At 45.3% G+C, this 12490-nt stretch overlaps 1 protein-coding gene across 1 annotated transcript; it reads left to right on the top strand.

The window, feature by feature from the left end:
* Positions 1-7926: 7926 nt before the first annotated feature.
* Positions 7927-11154, top strand: LOC112898514 (the record flags this gene model as incomplete). Its single annotated transcript, XM_025966854.1, has 4 exons — positions 7927-8878; positions 8990-9513; positions 9667-10427; positions 10554-11154. Coding segments are annotated over exons 1-4 (2838 nt in total), but the record flags the coding sequence as incomplete, so codon positions are not given.
* Between the last annotated feature and the right edge of the window lie 1336 nt (positions 11155-12490).

Genomic DNA, 12490 nt, shown 5'->3' with positions numbered 1-12490 from the left:
TGCTCCGCAACCCGCCGGACGCGGTGGCCTCGCCCAACACATTGAAGCAATGGTGTGACGATGTCGACCGCCTCCTCAACCTGGCGCAGGTCACCCTAGGCTCAGCGGGGGGATCTGTGTCCAGGCAGCGTTGTCGTTAAGGCGGCGCATCCGGTTCTGCGCACTCCCCAACAGTGAGGAGTGCACGGACCGAGGACCTGCGGGTAGAACTCAACCGTAGATGTGCGGGGGAGGATGCCCATGTCTCCATGGGGCGGGTGCACGTCGTGCTTAGCTACGGAGGAGGGCGTGCAACTGCCCAACCCACAGAACATTAAGCACCTCCATAAGTTTTATCCTTAGGGGCTTAGCCGAGAATAAATTTTTTCCTTTATAATATAGTAGCACCTCCGTGCGGATCAGGGCGGTGGAGGTCCGCCCTCGTAAACCCGACCCCTGGCATATATCGCACATTCTATCTGAACCAATTTATTAAGGAAAGAATTTATTCTCAGTCTGTCTTTGAGGTTAATGCAATTCAATTCTTTTTGTCTCCCGCTTACACTAACCCCCATGTGGTCCTTTATCCCTATGCCGTGCTTGAGGCCCGAATTGAGTTGCTGGGTTGTGTCTCCGCCCAGGACCTCTCCTTCACAGGAAGGAAGGGTCCGGTCTTCTAGGGACCGACTTTGGGGAAGCGTACTTGTCCTCAATGGGGTCCAGAGTTGCGTAGCCGCTTAGCCTGGTTCCGTACCGTAAGCCTGCACACTCTACCTCCCTAGGATAAGTACCATAGTACCTAGAACTGCAGCTCCAGAAGTCCAGACCCCTTTGATCCTCAGGGCCTATCCTTCACAGGAAGGAAGGGTCCGGTCTTCTAGGGACCGGCTTCGGGGAAGCGTACTTGTCCTCAGCGGGGTCCAGAGTTGTGTAGCCACTTAGCCTGGTTCCGTACCCTAAGCCTGCACACTCTACCTCCCTAGGATAAGTACCGTAGTCCCTAGAACTACAGATCCAGAAGTCCAGACCCCTTCAATCCTAGAGCCTGGGTTCTGGTGCTCTGATTCACTAAGCCCAGTCTTACATCTCAAAGGACTCTTGCCGGCAAGATCCGGGACCCCGTGGGAACGATTGCTAAGCGTCGGTCCTAAGTCATGCGCAGGACTAAACCTTGCGACTACCTCCTAGGGGGCCAAGGGTTCTCGGTACTCCAGAAAGCACACAATAGAAGGAGAACAAGCAAATGGATAACAGCTAAGTTTTTTACAAAACAACCAAGTTTTTATTGCTTGCCATCCACAGAATATTACATTACTTATCATGTGTATAAAAACAATTTGTATTGCATATCTTTGTATTACATATCGTATACAAAACTTTATATAACTTATAATATGTGCTACTACTCCTAGTCCTTCGGCAGTCCGGAGGGGCCTTTTCCTTCTACAGTTCCGGCTCCATGTTGCACTCGAAGCGGGCGGCCATGATCTCCACTGCCTCTTGTACTCCCTCCCGGGCGGCGGCCCCTGCTTCTGGTGCAGGGCCCTCCGGGACCGGAGTTAAGGAGATGGCGGGGTCGTAGCTCCGGAAGCAATATAGGACGTGGCCCAAGCCTGATGGCTGCGAGCAAGCTGTCCACCCAGTGCAACACAGGATTATGGCCCCACCTGCGGGTTCGTACCTCACCCGAGGTGGGCCCGGGGGCCTCTGTCGGTACATACAGACAGGGGTACCTCCTGCTAGTGTGTCCAGCCCGAGGAGCGCGAGGTTATCCGTAACCACGCGCTAAGCTTCTGGGCAACAGGGCATACGACCTGAGCCTGATGGCTGGGAGCACGGTCTCTGGACCTCCCTCCACACTTTAGCAGGTCCAGCGCCACCACGTACCTACAAGGACAAGGTGTTCGGGAATGGTTGCTACGGGCCCAAACCCCCATAGGGTGGTCCGGTGCCGCCACGTGTGGAAGCCGAGCCCCCTGGGGACCTGTGCACCTGATCTGGCCTCGGGGGCCCGGACCTCCCTTCCCCCAGGGAGGTCCAGTGCTGCCACGTGCCCTGAGGAAGCGGCCGCCGAGCCAGCCCTGTCACGTGTCTGGTGGCAGTAAGCCTTCTGCGGGATGCCAGCCCAACTACCTCGTTAAATGCGGGTAGTTGGGGTGCGCGTGCCCAAGACAGGGCATAGGCTGCCCACTGACACGCTGGATAGGGATGACTGACGCCGCGGTAAGACCGCCTTTTACCAAGGCGGTGCGTCATAACACCACGCTCTGCGCATGGGCAAGTGGTGTATAGTCACATCACAGTGCCGTGCGCATGAGCAAAGGGTAATTATGGTCTGCTGCAGAAGGACTACGGCGTGGACTGCCACAGTGTGTGCGGAAGCTACAGCACGGCAGGTCGAGATCGCCCCTTCGCCTGTCAGTAGGAATTGACCCAACAGTGACAGCACGTCTTCCACTGTGCATGTCAGTGGCAGCAGACTCTGTGCAAGCGAGACGGCACAGGACCAAATCCAGATGAAGGATACGCACGGGGGTCAGAGGGGAAGGTTTCCGAACCTATAGCACTTCAGGCCCCAATCTGTATGTTATTTGATATATCGCTGGAACCACCTGTCGGGACCCCGCACAGAGTACGCGCTCCTCTCGAGCTCTCTTAAGTTCAAGCTCACTCTGAGTTCCCAAGTTCCTCAGAAGCAATACAGCATATAGTGGACGTAGGGTTTTACGCTCCGACGGCCCGAACCACTCTAAATCCCCGTGTGCATTCTATGTCCACACACCTTTTGACCGAGCATTCCTAGATTTTCCCCAAACTCATCCTAAACTAGGATTAGGCGGGTGCATTCCGCCACCTAGCTAGAGATTTCCTCCGACACCGGCCTTTAAACTATCTTGGTTGTTTCGGATATATAGTCTAATCATGAACTCTCAATCTTGATGTACATGTCGACAGCAAACTGCTGAAAGAGATGTTTGCCAAATCGAATCGAATTAAATATACCAGGACGCATCTGGAACTTGTAGCAATAGCAGTCACGCACCAAGACACATTTATTCCCGGCAAAACCTTCATAATATATGTATCAATATTAGTATAATGATAAAAGTATATAATACCTTGTTATTAAAATAATACAATATTACGTACCTGGATCATCGCCTCCATCGCTCTCTGCACGGGCCTTGCAGGTAGCACGAGCTGCATCAACCTCAGCCATCATGACACCAACCTTTTGAATACAATTGTGCTACCCTAGTTCGCCTCTAGGGAAGAACAATGGATATGACAAAGCATCATAGCAACCATGGTATGATTGTATACCATGTACAGACCTATCCTTCCCTTGCAAAACAACATTATGTTGGAATTGCCCTTGTTGTTCACTTCCCTCTATCCAAACAGTAGCAACCTCTGATGTGGTCGGAACATTATATGTTCTCTGATCTAACCGTTGGTCGAGATTCAACTCAACACCATAATCATCCATATTTCAATAGCACCCATCATCCTAAGATGGTTAGAGTAAGGATTCCCACGAAGTATCACAACCAACTTATCAATAACTTCCTTGTCCTTTTTTACACATTCCTCTCGGCACCTGAGATACCGGAGGTCAAGAGAAGGACCATCATCATAAAAGTAAAGTTTGAGATGTCTTGGATCCAGACCTTCTTCTTTTCCGAACGATCTTATATTGTGCTAAATTTGACTGTGGGCACGGAAAGTATAGACACCACCATTATGCATATTGGTGGTCATCCTATCGAGATGGCAGTATAGTGAGGTGAATGAAAAATGACCGTTAAAAAATCGGATGTTCCCACGGAAGTACCTCGCATCAGCATTTGAACTTGTCCACAACCTCATAAGTTCAGGAGGTGTCTCCCGAATAGATAGATGTATCTTGCTGCTGCGGCAACTGAAACCTGGAGGCTCAGATACAAACTTCTTGGCATTGCAGTGCTCACAATTTTCGATGGGGTCTTGTAAGTGGGTCTCTGATGGAATATTGGCATAAACTTTTTCATAAGGATCATTAACATCCGGAATTGAGTCATCTTCATCAGCCAAATCAAGATTGACATCAACATCATCTTCTTCCTCTACATGAATAAATGAATCTTTTAAAAAAAAATCTAGAAATAAATTAATCGAATGCGGGTTTTAAAGATCACGATGGGATTACCTTGGCCTGCAAAAAGGTAGCCCTCATCTTCTTCTTCGTCCTCCTCAAAAATAATGTCCTCATCACCATCTAAGATATTGGTGCATTTTTTACAAAAAAGATGTGTGAGATAGGACAGTCGCCACAAATTCTTCATTTAGCATAAGGTAATGGATCAAGTAAGTTACCATCATCGACTATAGACGCTTGCGTATGTGGATCTGATTCATGCGGGCGAGCAAGTTCTGTACCACTTCTAACAAATGCTTGCTCCATTTGTTTCACTATGTCTGCGGCACCGGTGCACGCACCTACACAATTGTCATCTTAGTTTCATAGATCTAGTACATGTGTTGTTGTAAATATAAACTATAGGTGACAATCCTCACCTTCGTTAACGATAGTAGACTGAGTCATGTTTAAAAGTTCATTTGCGGCTTCCGGCGACCCCAAACCACATGTGTTTCTCCCTATAGTTGCTTCAAATTGACGATTTTGTCAGGTTATTAGTGATTGCCTCTCGCCTGGGGTAACCCGGTTCCGGGTGGTCGAGTGAGCAATGGGTATTTCATCTGCATCATCGACGGTCATACACGGTGATTCTGCTTCTAACGCTGACTGCACATTCAAAGGCGTAGCATGTACTCTGGAATAGGCCAATCAGCGGCACTTAATATAGATTTAGTCACCAGCGGAAAAATAAGCTTGGGGATGAATTGTGGATTTGCCATCGCTATGGAATCTGGATGCAAGTTGTTTCCTCAATACTCCTTCTGTCTCTTTCTGAGAAACCTCTTCCGCTCCGCTCCACTTTTAGGTCGCCCCCTCACTGCTGGCATTTGCTGCTCTTTCTTTTTTGCATGGTAGGCTTCGCGGTCATGTTGATTCCGTTTAGCTTTTTTCCCGAGATCTTCCACACCCGCTGAAGGTTTTTTGGCGTGATACGCCTCGCGCCTTCGCTGATTTATAAGAGCACTTCGTTCAGCTGATAATGCCTGACTACGGGCTCTGACTCTTACACGACGACGCTCCACGGGATCCATTACTGATGGATCCTGTAGTGCGGACGTCTGAGTATTACCTAATCCCAAAGTAAGCAATTAATATAGAAACTACCATCATAAGAGATATATAACTGAAGCCTTTACGTTGTATCCATCATTATATACAAAAGTAAATAATTAATCCAAAAAAGAGATACATAATGGAAGCCTTAACGAAGTAACCATCATAATGCAGTGATGGATCAATACAGGTAATTTGGATATGAAAATATGTACCTAGATCCTCCGTCTGGGCGTTGTGAACCTCATCTGTACTAACCATGTGTTGTATCAAATCCACAAACGATCTGGCATCTACATCAGCTGTGACTGGTATGTCTGTGGTTTCCAATAAAATAAAATCTCAATAATGAAACGTTCATTAGTGATGGAACAACACAAGCAATTGTGATATGAAAATATGTACCTGGTTCACCAATCTCGACGTTCTCATTCTGGTCTGCAATGACCATGGCGTCGAAAAAAGCGTCAGACGGTGTGGTTGCTACATCTGTTGTGTCTGCCACTACTAGAAAACGGTCTATCGGTACCAGCACATTAGTGCCGGTCAAGTACGAGCCGGCACTAACGTGCCTCAACAGTGTCAGGCGGGCACGTTAGTGCCGGCTAGAAATACCAGCCGGCACTAACGTGCCATCCCCCCAACTGTCAGACGGCTGCCACAACGGTCAAAACGCACGTTAGTGCCGGTCGGCATATCTAGCCGGCACTAACTTGGTCAATTACAAATTAGTGCCCGCTGTTAGTTCTAGCCGGCACTAAACATAGACAGTTAGTGCCGGCTAAAGCCACCAGCCGGCACTAACTTGCCCCGTATATACCGGCCACCACATCCCAGCCCTCCCTCCATTTCATTTGCCACTCTTCTTCTTCCCGAGCCCTCCTTCACTCTCATGGCGTGTTACAGGGGAGGTGCTGCCCATTTTTCCCCAAATTTGTGAGGATTTCATCCATTCAAGTGCACCAAAGGTTAGTAGCTTCTTCCACTCTTCTTTCACGGTGTTTATTCTTTGTTTCATGCTTTCTAGATAAAGAAAATAGTGATTTTAAGGTTGAGGAAAAATGAGCATAATTTTCCAATTTGTTCATTAATTTGAGCAAAATAGAATCGATTTGTTACTTTTTAGAGAAGGTTTTCTAGATAGTTTGACCATCACATATTTAGAATAATTTTTTTGAATTATTTCACGGGGACATGTGTATATGTTAATGTGCAAAATTTTAGGAATTTAAGGATGAGGGACTTTTAATGTTATGAAAAAGAAACAAAACCATGTATACCATCTCATATCAAGTATGAAGAAATACCTTTTCCTTTAATTCGTAAAAACATGACAAATAGACTTGGTGTTGTGGGGTTCATGGCCACAATATGAAACAAATCAGGGCACCCACTAGTTATTACATGCACAAGCCCAACAAACTGAAATCAATCCCGACAAAGCAAATGCACCATAGCAAGATGTACAAAAAGGGGGTCGTCATCTATTGGACAACCCGCACACAATAAATGCACAAGCCATATAATAATCTCTAGAAAAATTTCTGCAAATTATAAATATCCCGATGTATGTATAGTTCGAAGCTTTGCAAATAAATCTTGAGTAAAACTACAGAGGCAATTCACTGTAGAACTTTTCGAACTGTACGGCTACTATTGAATGCAAGTTGATAAAGATTTCATGTATTTCCACTCAATATACATGTACTAGATGTATTTCTTCCTATCCAACAAAAGGAATGATGCCATATCTCATTGGGTTGATATTGCTCCCAAGTCCCAATCAATTCGAACTCAAATCAAAGCAATGGTATGGCATATATTATGAAAAATTGCACATTAACCTTAGATGTCACTACACTGAATAAATCCAAATGGCTGCAAATAAAACTTTCTCAAAACGATATATATGGATATTATTGTCATAATGCAAGGAGATTTATGTACTTAATACACAAGGAAAACATTATATTATTGTATTATAAATTTTTTAAGAATCATCAAAATCCTTCCCAAAACCATATTTAGAGGTTTCGAAAATGACATCCAAAAACGCAAGTCGTCACGAGAAAGCAACAGGGCAGTTGTAAAATAACAGAAACGACCCGGAACAACCGCCACCACGAACAAAAACCACCAACAAACTCGCAAAAACACAAGTCATCAACAAAGCAACAGGGCACTTGTAAAATCACATAAAACGACCCAGAACAACCGCAAATTAGAACTCGCAGTACTCGCCACGATTTAGGGTGTGTTCGTTTTCTGGGGCATAAAGATTAGAGGGGTGACATGTGTATATGTTACTATGCAAAATTTTAGGGATTTTAAGGATGAGGGACAATGAGCATGATTTTTTTGAGCAAGGTAGAATTGATTAGTTGCTTTTCAGAGAATGATTATTATATAGTTTGAACATCACACATTTAGAATGATTTTTTTGAATTATTTCATGGTGACATGTGTATATGTTATTATGCCAATTTATTTTGCTATTTAGTTTAAATTTACTAGATAGGTGGCCTATGACACATTTACATTTTTTTTGAATTACTTCATAGTAACCTGTTTTTAGGGATAATGAGCATGATTTTTTTTAATTTGTACAGATGGACCGGCAATGGATGCACGGAAGCCGGAGCACCTCGGCGTGGATTCAGGGTTTAGATTCTTTTCTCAAGGCAGCAGTGGCAAATAGGTCGCCAAAGGGTTTAATGTGTTGTCCATGCAGTGTTTGCGAAAATAAAAAGGAATTCCGGAAAAGAGAAACTCTATGGAATCACCTGGCCTTGAATGGTTTTATGAGTAACTATAGCCTTTGGACTAAGCACGGCGAAGTTGGAGTTATGATGGAAGATAATGAAGAAGATGACGATGGTGATAACAATCTTCCAGATTGGGCATGGGTTCATGAAACAGGTAGCTTTCAAGATGAACCAATGGACGAGGGTGAAGCAAATGTTGAACAAGAGGAGCCACCTGACGAGCTAGGTCAGGCGTTGCTTGATGCACGGAAAGACAGTGACACTGTGAAGGAGGCATTAAAGTTTGAGAAGATGTTGGAGGATCACAAAAGGCCGTTGTTCCCTAATTGCAAACCGGAGCAGAAGAAGTTGGGTACCACGCTAGAGATGCTGAAATGGAAGGCAACTAATGGTGTCACCGATAAGGGATTTGGTGAGCTATTAAAGATTGTAAAGAACATGCTTCCTGAGGGTAATGAACTGCCGTCAACAACATACGAAGCTAAAAAGATGGTTTGCCCTCTTGGATTGGACGTGCAGAAGATTCACGCATGTCTTAACGACTGCATCCTGTATCACGGCGAATACGAGAACTTGGAAGCTTGTCCTGTTTGTAGCGCATTGCGGTATAAGATCAGGCGAGATGATCCAGGTGATGTTGATGGGGAGCCGGTAAAGAAGAGAGTTCCCGCAAAGTTGGTGTGGTACTTCCCTATAATACCACGTCTGAAGCGCTTTTTCAAAAACAAGGACAACGCTAAGTTGATACGGTGGCACAAAGAAGACCGTAAGGAGGATCACATGATCAGACACCCAGCAGATGGGTCCCAGTGGAGAAACCTTAACCAAGAGTATCCTCAATTTGACAACGACCCAAGGAATATAAGATTTGCTCTAAGTGCGGATGGAATGAATCCGTACGGTGAGTTTGGCAACGCTTATAGTACATGGCCCGTGACCCTATGTAAGTTCAACCTTCCTCCTTGGTTATGCCTGAAGCGTAAGTTCATCATGATGCCGGTGCTTATAGAAGGGCCAAAAGAACCTGGCAACGATATTGATGTGTTCCTGCAACCCTTGATGGATGATCTCTTACTGCTCTGGAAAGAAGAAGGTGTACATGTGTGGGATGAGTATAAACAGGAGTCTTTCAACCTCCGAGCTTTGCTTTTTGTATGCATCAATGATTGGCCTGCACTTGCAAAACTTTCAGGACAGTCGAACATGGGATACATGGCCTGCACCCACTGTTATGATGAAACCGATAGCATTTATTTGAAACACTGTAAGAAGTGCATATACATGGGCCATCGCCGATTCCTTCCTACCGATCACCCCCTAAGAACCGAAGGGAAGCATTTCAAAGGAGAGCCCGAAACTCGTCGTAAGCCTCTGTTCCGTAATGGAAAGCGTGTGTTCTCGAAGATCAAGGATGTGAAGGTAGTATTTGGAAAGGGTCCCGGTAGCCAACCTGTTCCGAAGGATGACCAGGGACATGTTCCAATGTGGAAGAAGAAATCTATATTGTGGAACCTACCTTATTGGCAAGTCTTACAGGTTCGCAATGCAATTGATGTGATGCATCTGTCGAAGAATCTTTGCGTCAACCTACTAGGCTTTCTGGGAGTGTATGGTAAGTCAAAAGACACATTGGAAGCAAGGCGCGACATGTGGATGCTAGCCGGGCGACAAGGCTTGCAACCCGAGAAGAGAGACAAAGGACGCCACTATTTAAAACCTACCAGCTATAATCTGAGTAAAGAGGAGAAGGAAAGCATGTTCGATTGCTTGAACAGTATCAAGGTCCCGTCTGGGTACTCCTCAAATATACAGGGCATAATAAATGTGAAAGAGAAGAAAATTCAAAACTTGAAGTCCCATGACTGCCACGTTCTGATGACACAATTACTTCCGGTTATACTGAGGGGTGTTCTACCGGAAAATGTGAGATTGGCAGTTGTAAAACTTTGTGCATTCATGAATGAAATTTCACAGAAAGCAATTAATCCAAATAATCTAATAAAGCTGCAGAAAGACATTGTCGAATGTCTTGTCAGCTTTGAGATGGTCTTCCCACCTTCCTTCTTCAATATTATGACACACCTTCTAGTTCATATTGTGACAGAAATAACTATTCTGGGTCCTATTTTTCTACACAATATGTTCCCTTTCGAGAGATTCATGGCAGTATTGAAGAAGTACGTGCGTAAACGTTCTCGCCCAGAAGGATGCATTGCTAAGGGCTATGGAACCGAGGAGGTAATTGAGTTTTGCGTTGACTATCTTCCTGATCTCAATTCGATTGGGCTCCCCGTGTCACACCATGAGGGGCGACTAAAGGGAAAAGGCACACTAGCAAAGAAATGTAATGTGCACATCCCTTGTAGTGAATTCAGCCAAGCAAACTTCACGGTTCTTCAGAATTCATCCAAGGTGGCTCCATATATTGATGAGCACATGAATATTATACAGTCTGAAAATCCACAAAAGAATCTTTCTTGGATTACACGCCAACATATAAAAACTTTTGACGGCTGGTTTAGACGAAAATTATTGGGCAACAACACAGTTGATCAAGAACTTCAATGGCTGGCTAGGGGACCATCAATCACTGTCCAGCAATACCAAGGGTACGAAATCAATGGGTATACATTTTATACGAGAGCTCAAGACAAAAAAATCACCAACCAAAACAGTGGTGTCCGTATGTGTATAGTAAACAGTAATGGAGAAAAGAACAACTACTATGGTGTCATAGAGGAGATATGGGAACTTGAATATGGACCCATAGTTGTCCCTTTATTTCGTTGCGAATGGGTGGCTGGAGGAGGCGTAACGAAGGACCGGTATGGGATGACCATAGTTGACTTTAAAAATATTGGATATAAAGATGAACCATTTGTTCTAGCCAAGGATGTGACACAAGTGTTCTATGTGAACGACATGTCGAGCAAACCGAAGAAGAAGTCAGATAAGACGTCTGAAGCAGACAAGGCTGGAAATGAGCCGAAACGGCACATAGTTCTTCCTGGAAAAAGAAAAGTTGTTGGAGTTGAGGATATTTCGGACAATTCGGAAGATTATGACCAGATTGATGACCTTCCTCCATTCTCAGTTGACGTTGACCCTAGCATCCTCTTATCCAAAGAGGACACACCTTACTTACGCTGTGATCACGCTCAAGGCACTTTCGTCAAAAGGAAGATTATCAATGTTCCAGTAGATAATGATAATGAGTAGTAGTTTTATATAAATTATGTATTGAATTCTCTCAATCAGTGATGTAATGTAACGCACCGCATTGTATTTATCTCAATTCTTGATACTATTTATCCAATTATGACATAATATCATCTTCAGATAATACTATATTTTTGCATGGTATAAATATTATTTACATTCACTAATTTTGTATTACTAGAAGCATTGAAACATTAAATTACAAACAAATAATCAAGTAATATGAGAATTGATTACATCATTGAAACATACTAGAATTAATTAAAAGTTTTTTGAAGAATTTTGCATGGATCAAAATGAAATGTTTTCGATTTATTATCAATAACAGAAACATATACACATATAAACCCTTTACGCTACACATAATTGATAATGGTTGCATATTCGTTAATTTACTTCAATTACTATTATTATTGTGTACATATAATTACTATAATTATTGTGTAGCTAAAAATAAGATGTAAATGTTTGTTATATTATTCTAATTATTAAGCCTATGTTGATCTAATTTAAGAATACTACAAATTTAGTGTAAATGGGAATTGGCGTGGCCAGTTCCCGCGCGCCAATTCCCGCGCGCACGGTACACGTTAGTGCCAGTTCCCGTGCGCCAATTCCAGCCGGACAAGTTAGTGCCGGCTGGTAATACTAGCCGGCACTTTTTAGTGCCGGCTAGTATTACCAGCCGGCACTAACTTGTCCACCTGACGTCACGTGGGCGCGTTAATGCCGGCTGGTAATGTCAGCCGGCACTAACCTAGCCATCTCCCCAACAAATTAACTCCTTCGCATTCAGATCGACGTCGCCCCCAACTTACCGCCGCCCCGACATCCTCGCGCCATTGCTGCCGCCGCCCGAAGCTCCGGCCGCCGCGCACCTCGACATCCTCGCGCGCGGCCCGTTCCGCGCAGCCCGGCCGCCCGGCTGCCCCCCCCCCCGCCTCGGGGTCCTCGCGCCACTGCTCCGCGTCCTCGCGCCATTGCTGCCGCCGCCCGAAGCTCCGGCCGCGGCGCACCTCGTCGTCCTCGCGCGCGGCCCGTTCCGCACAAGCCCGGCCGCCCGGCTGCCCCTGCTCGGCGTCCTCCCGCCATTGCTGCGGCGCCCGAAGCTCCGGCCCCCACCGTCGACCCCTCCCTCCGGACCTCCTCCTCGCCCTCCGATCGCAAAAACAGATTCGCGGTGAGCACCTTGTCCTCTACGGTACATTTTCAAGTTTCCATAGATGCATCACCTCGATTGTTACAGAACCCTTCTTTCCCACAGCTATTAAACTAAATTGTTATCAGTCGCTTA

This window comes from Panicum hallii, chromosome 6 (assembly GCF_002211085.1).
Source record: "Panicum hallii strain FIL2 chromosome 6, PHallii_v3.1, whole genome shotgun sequence".
Taxonomy (NCBI): Eukaryota; Viridiplantae; Streptophyta; class Magnoliopsida; order Poales; family Poaceae; genus Panicum; species Panicum hallii.
This window is presented reverse-complemented; position numbering and strand designations above follow the sequence as displayed.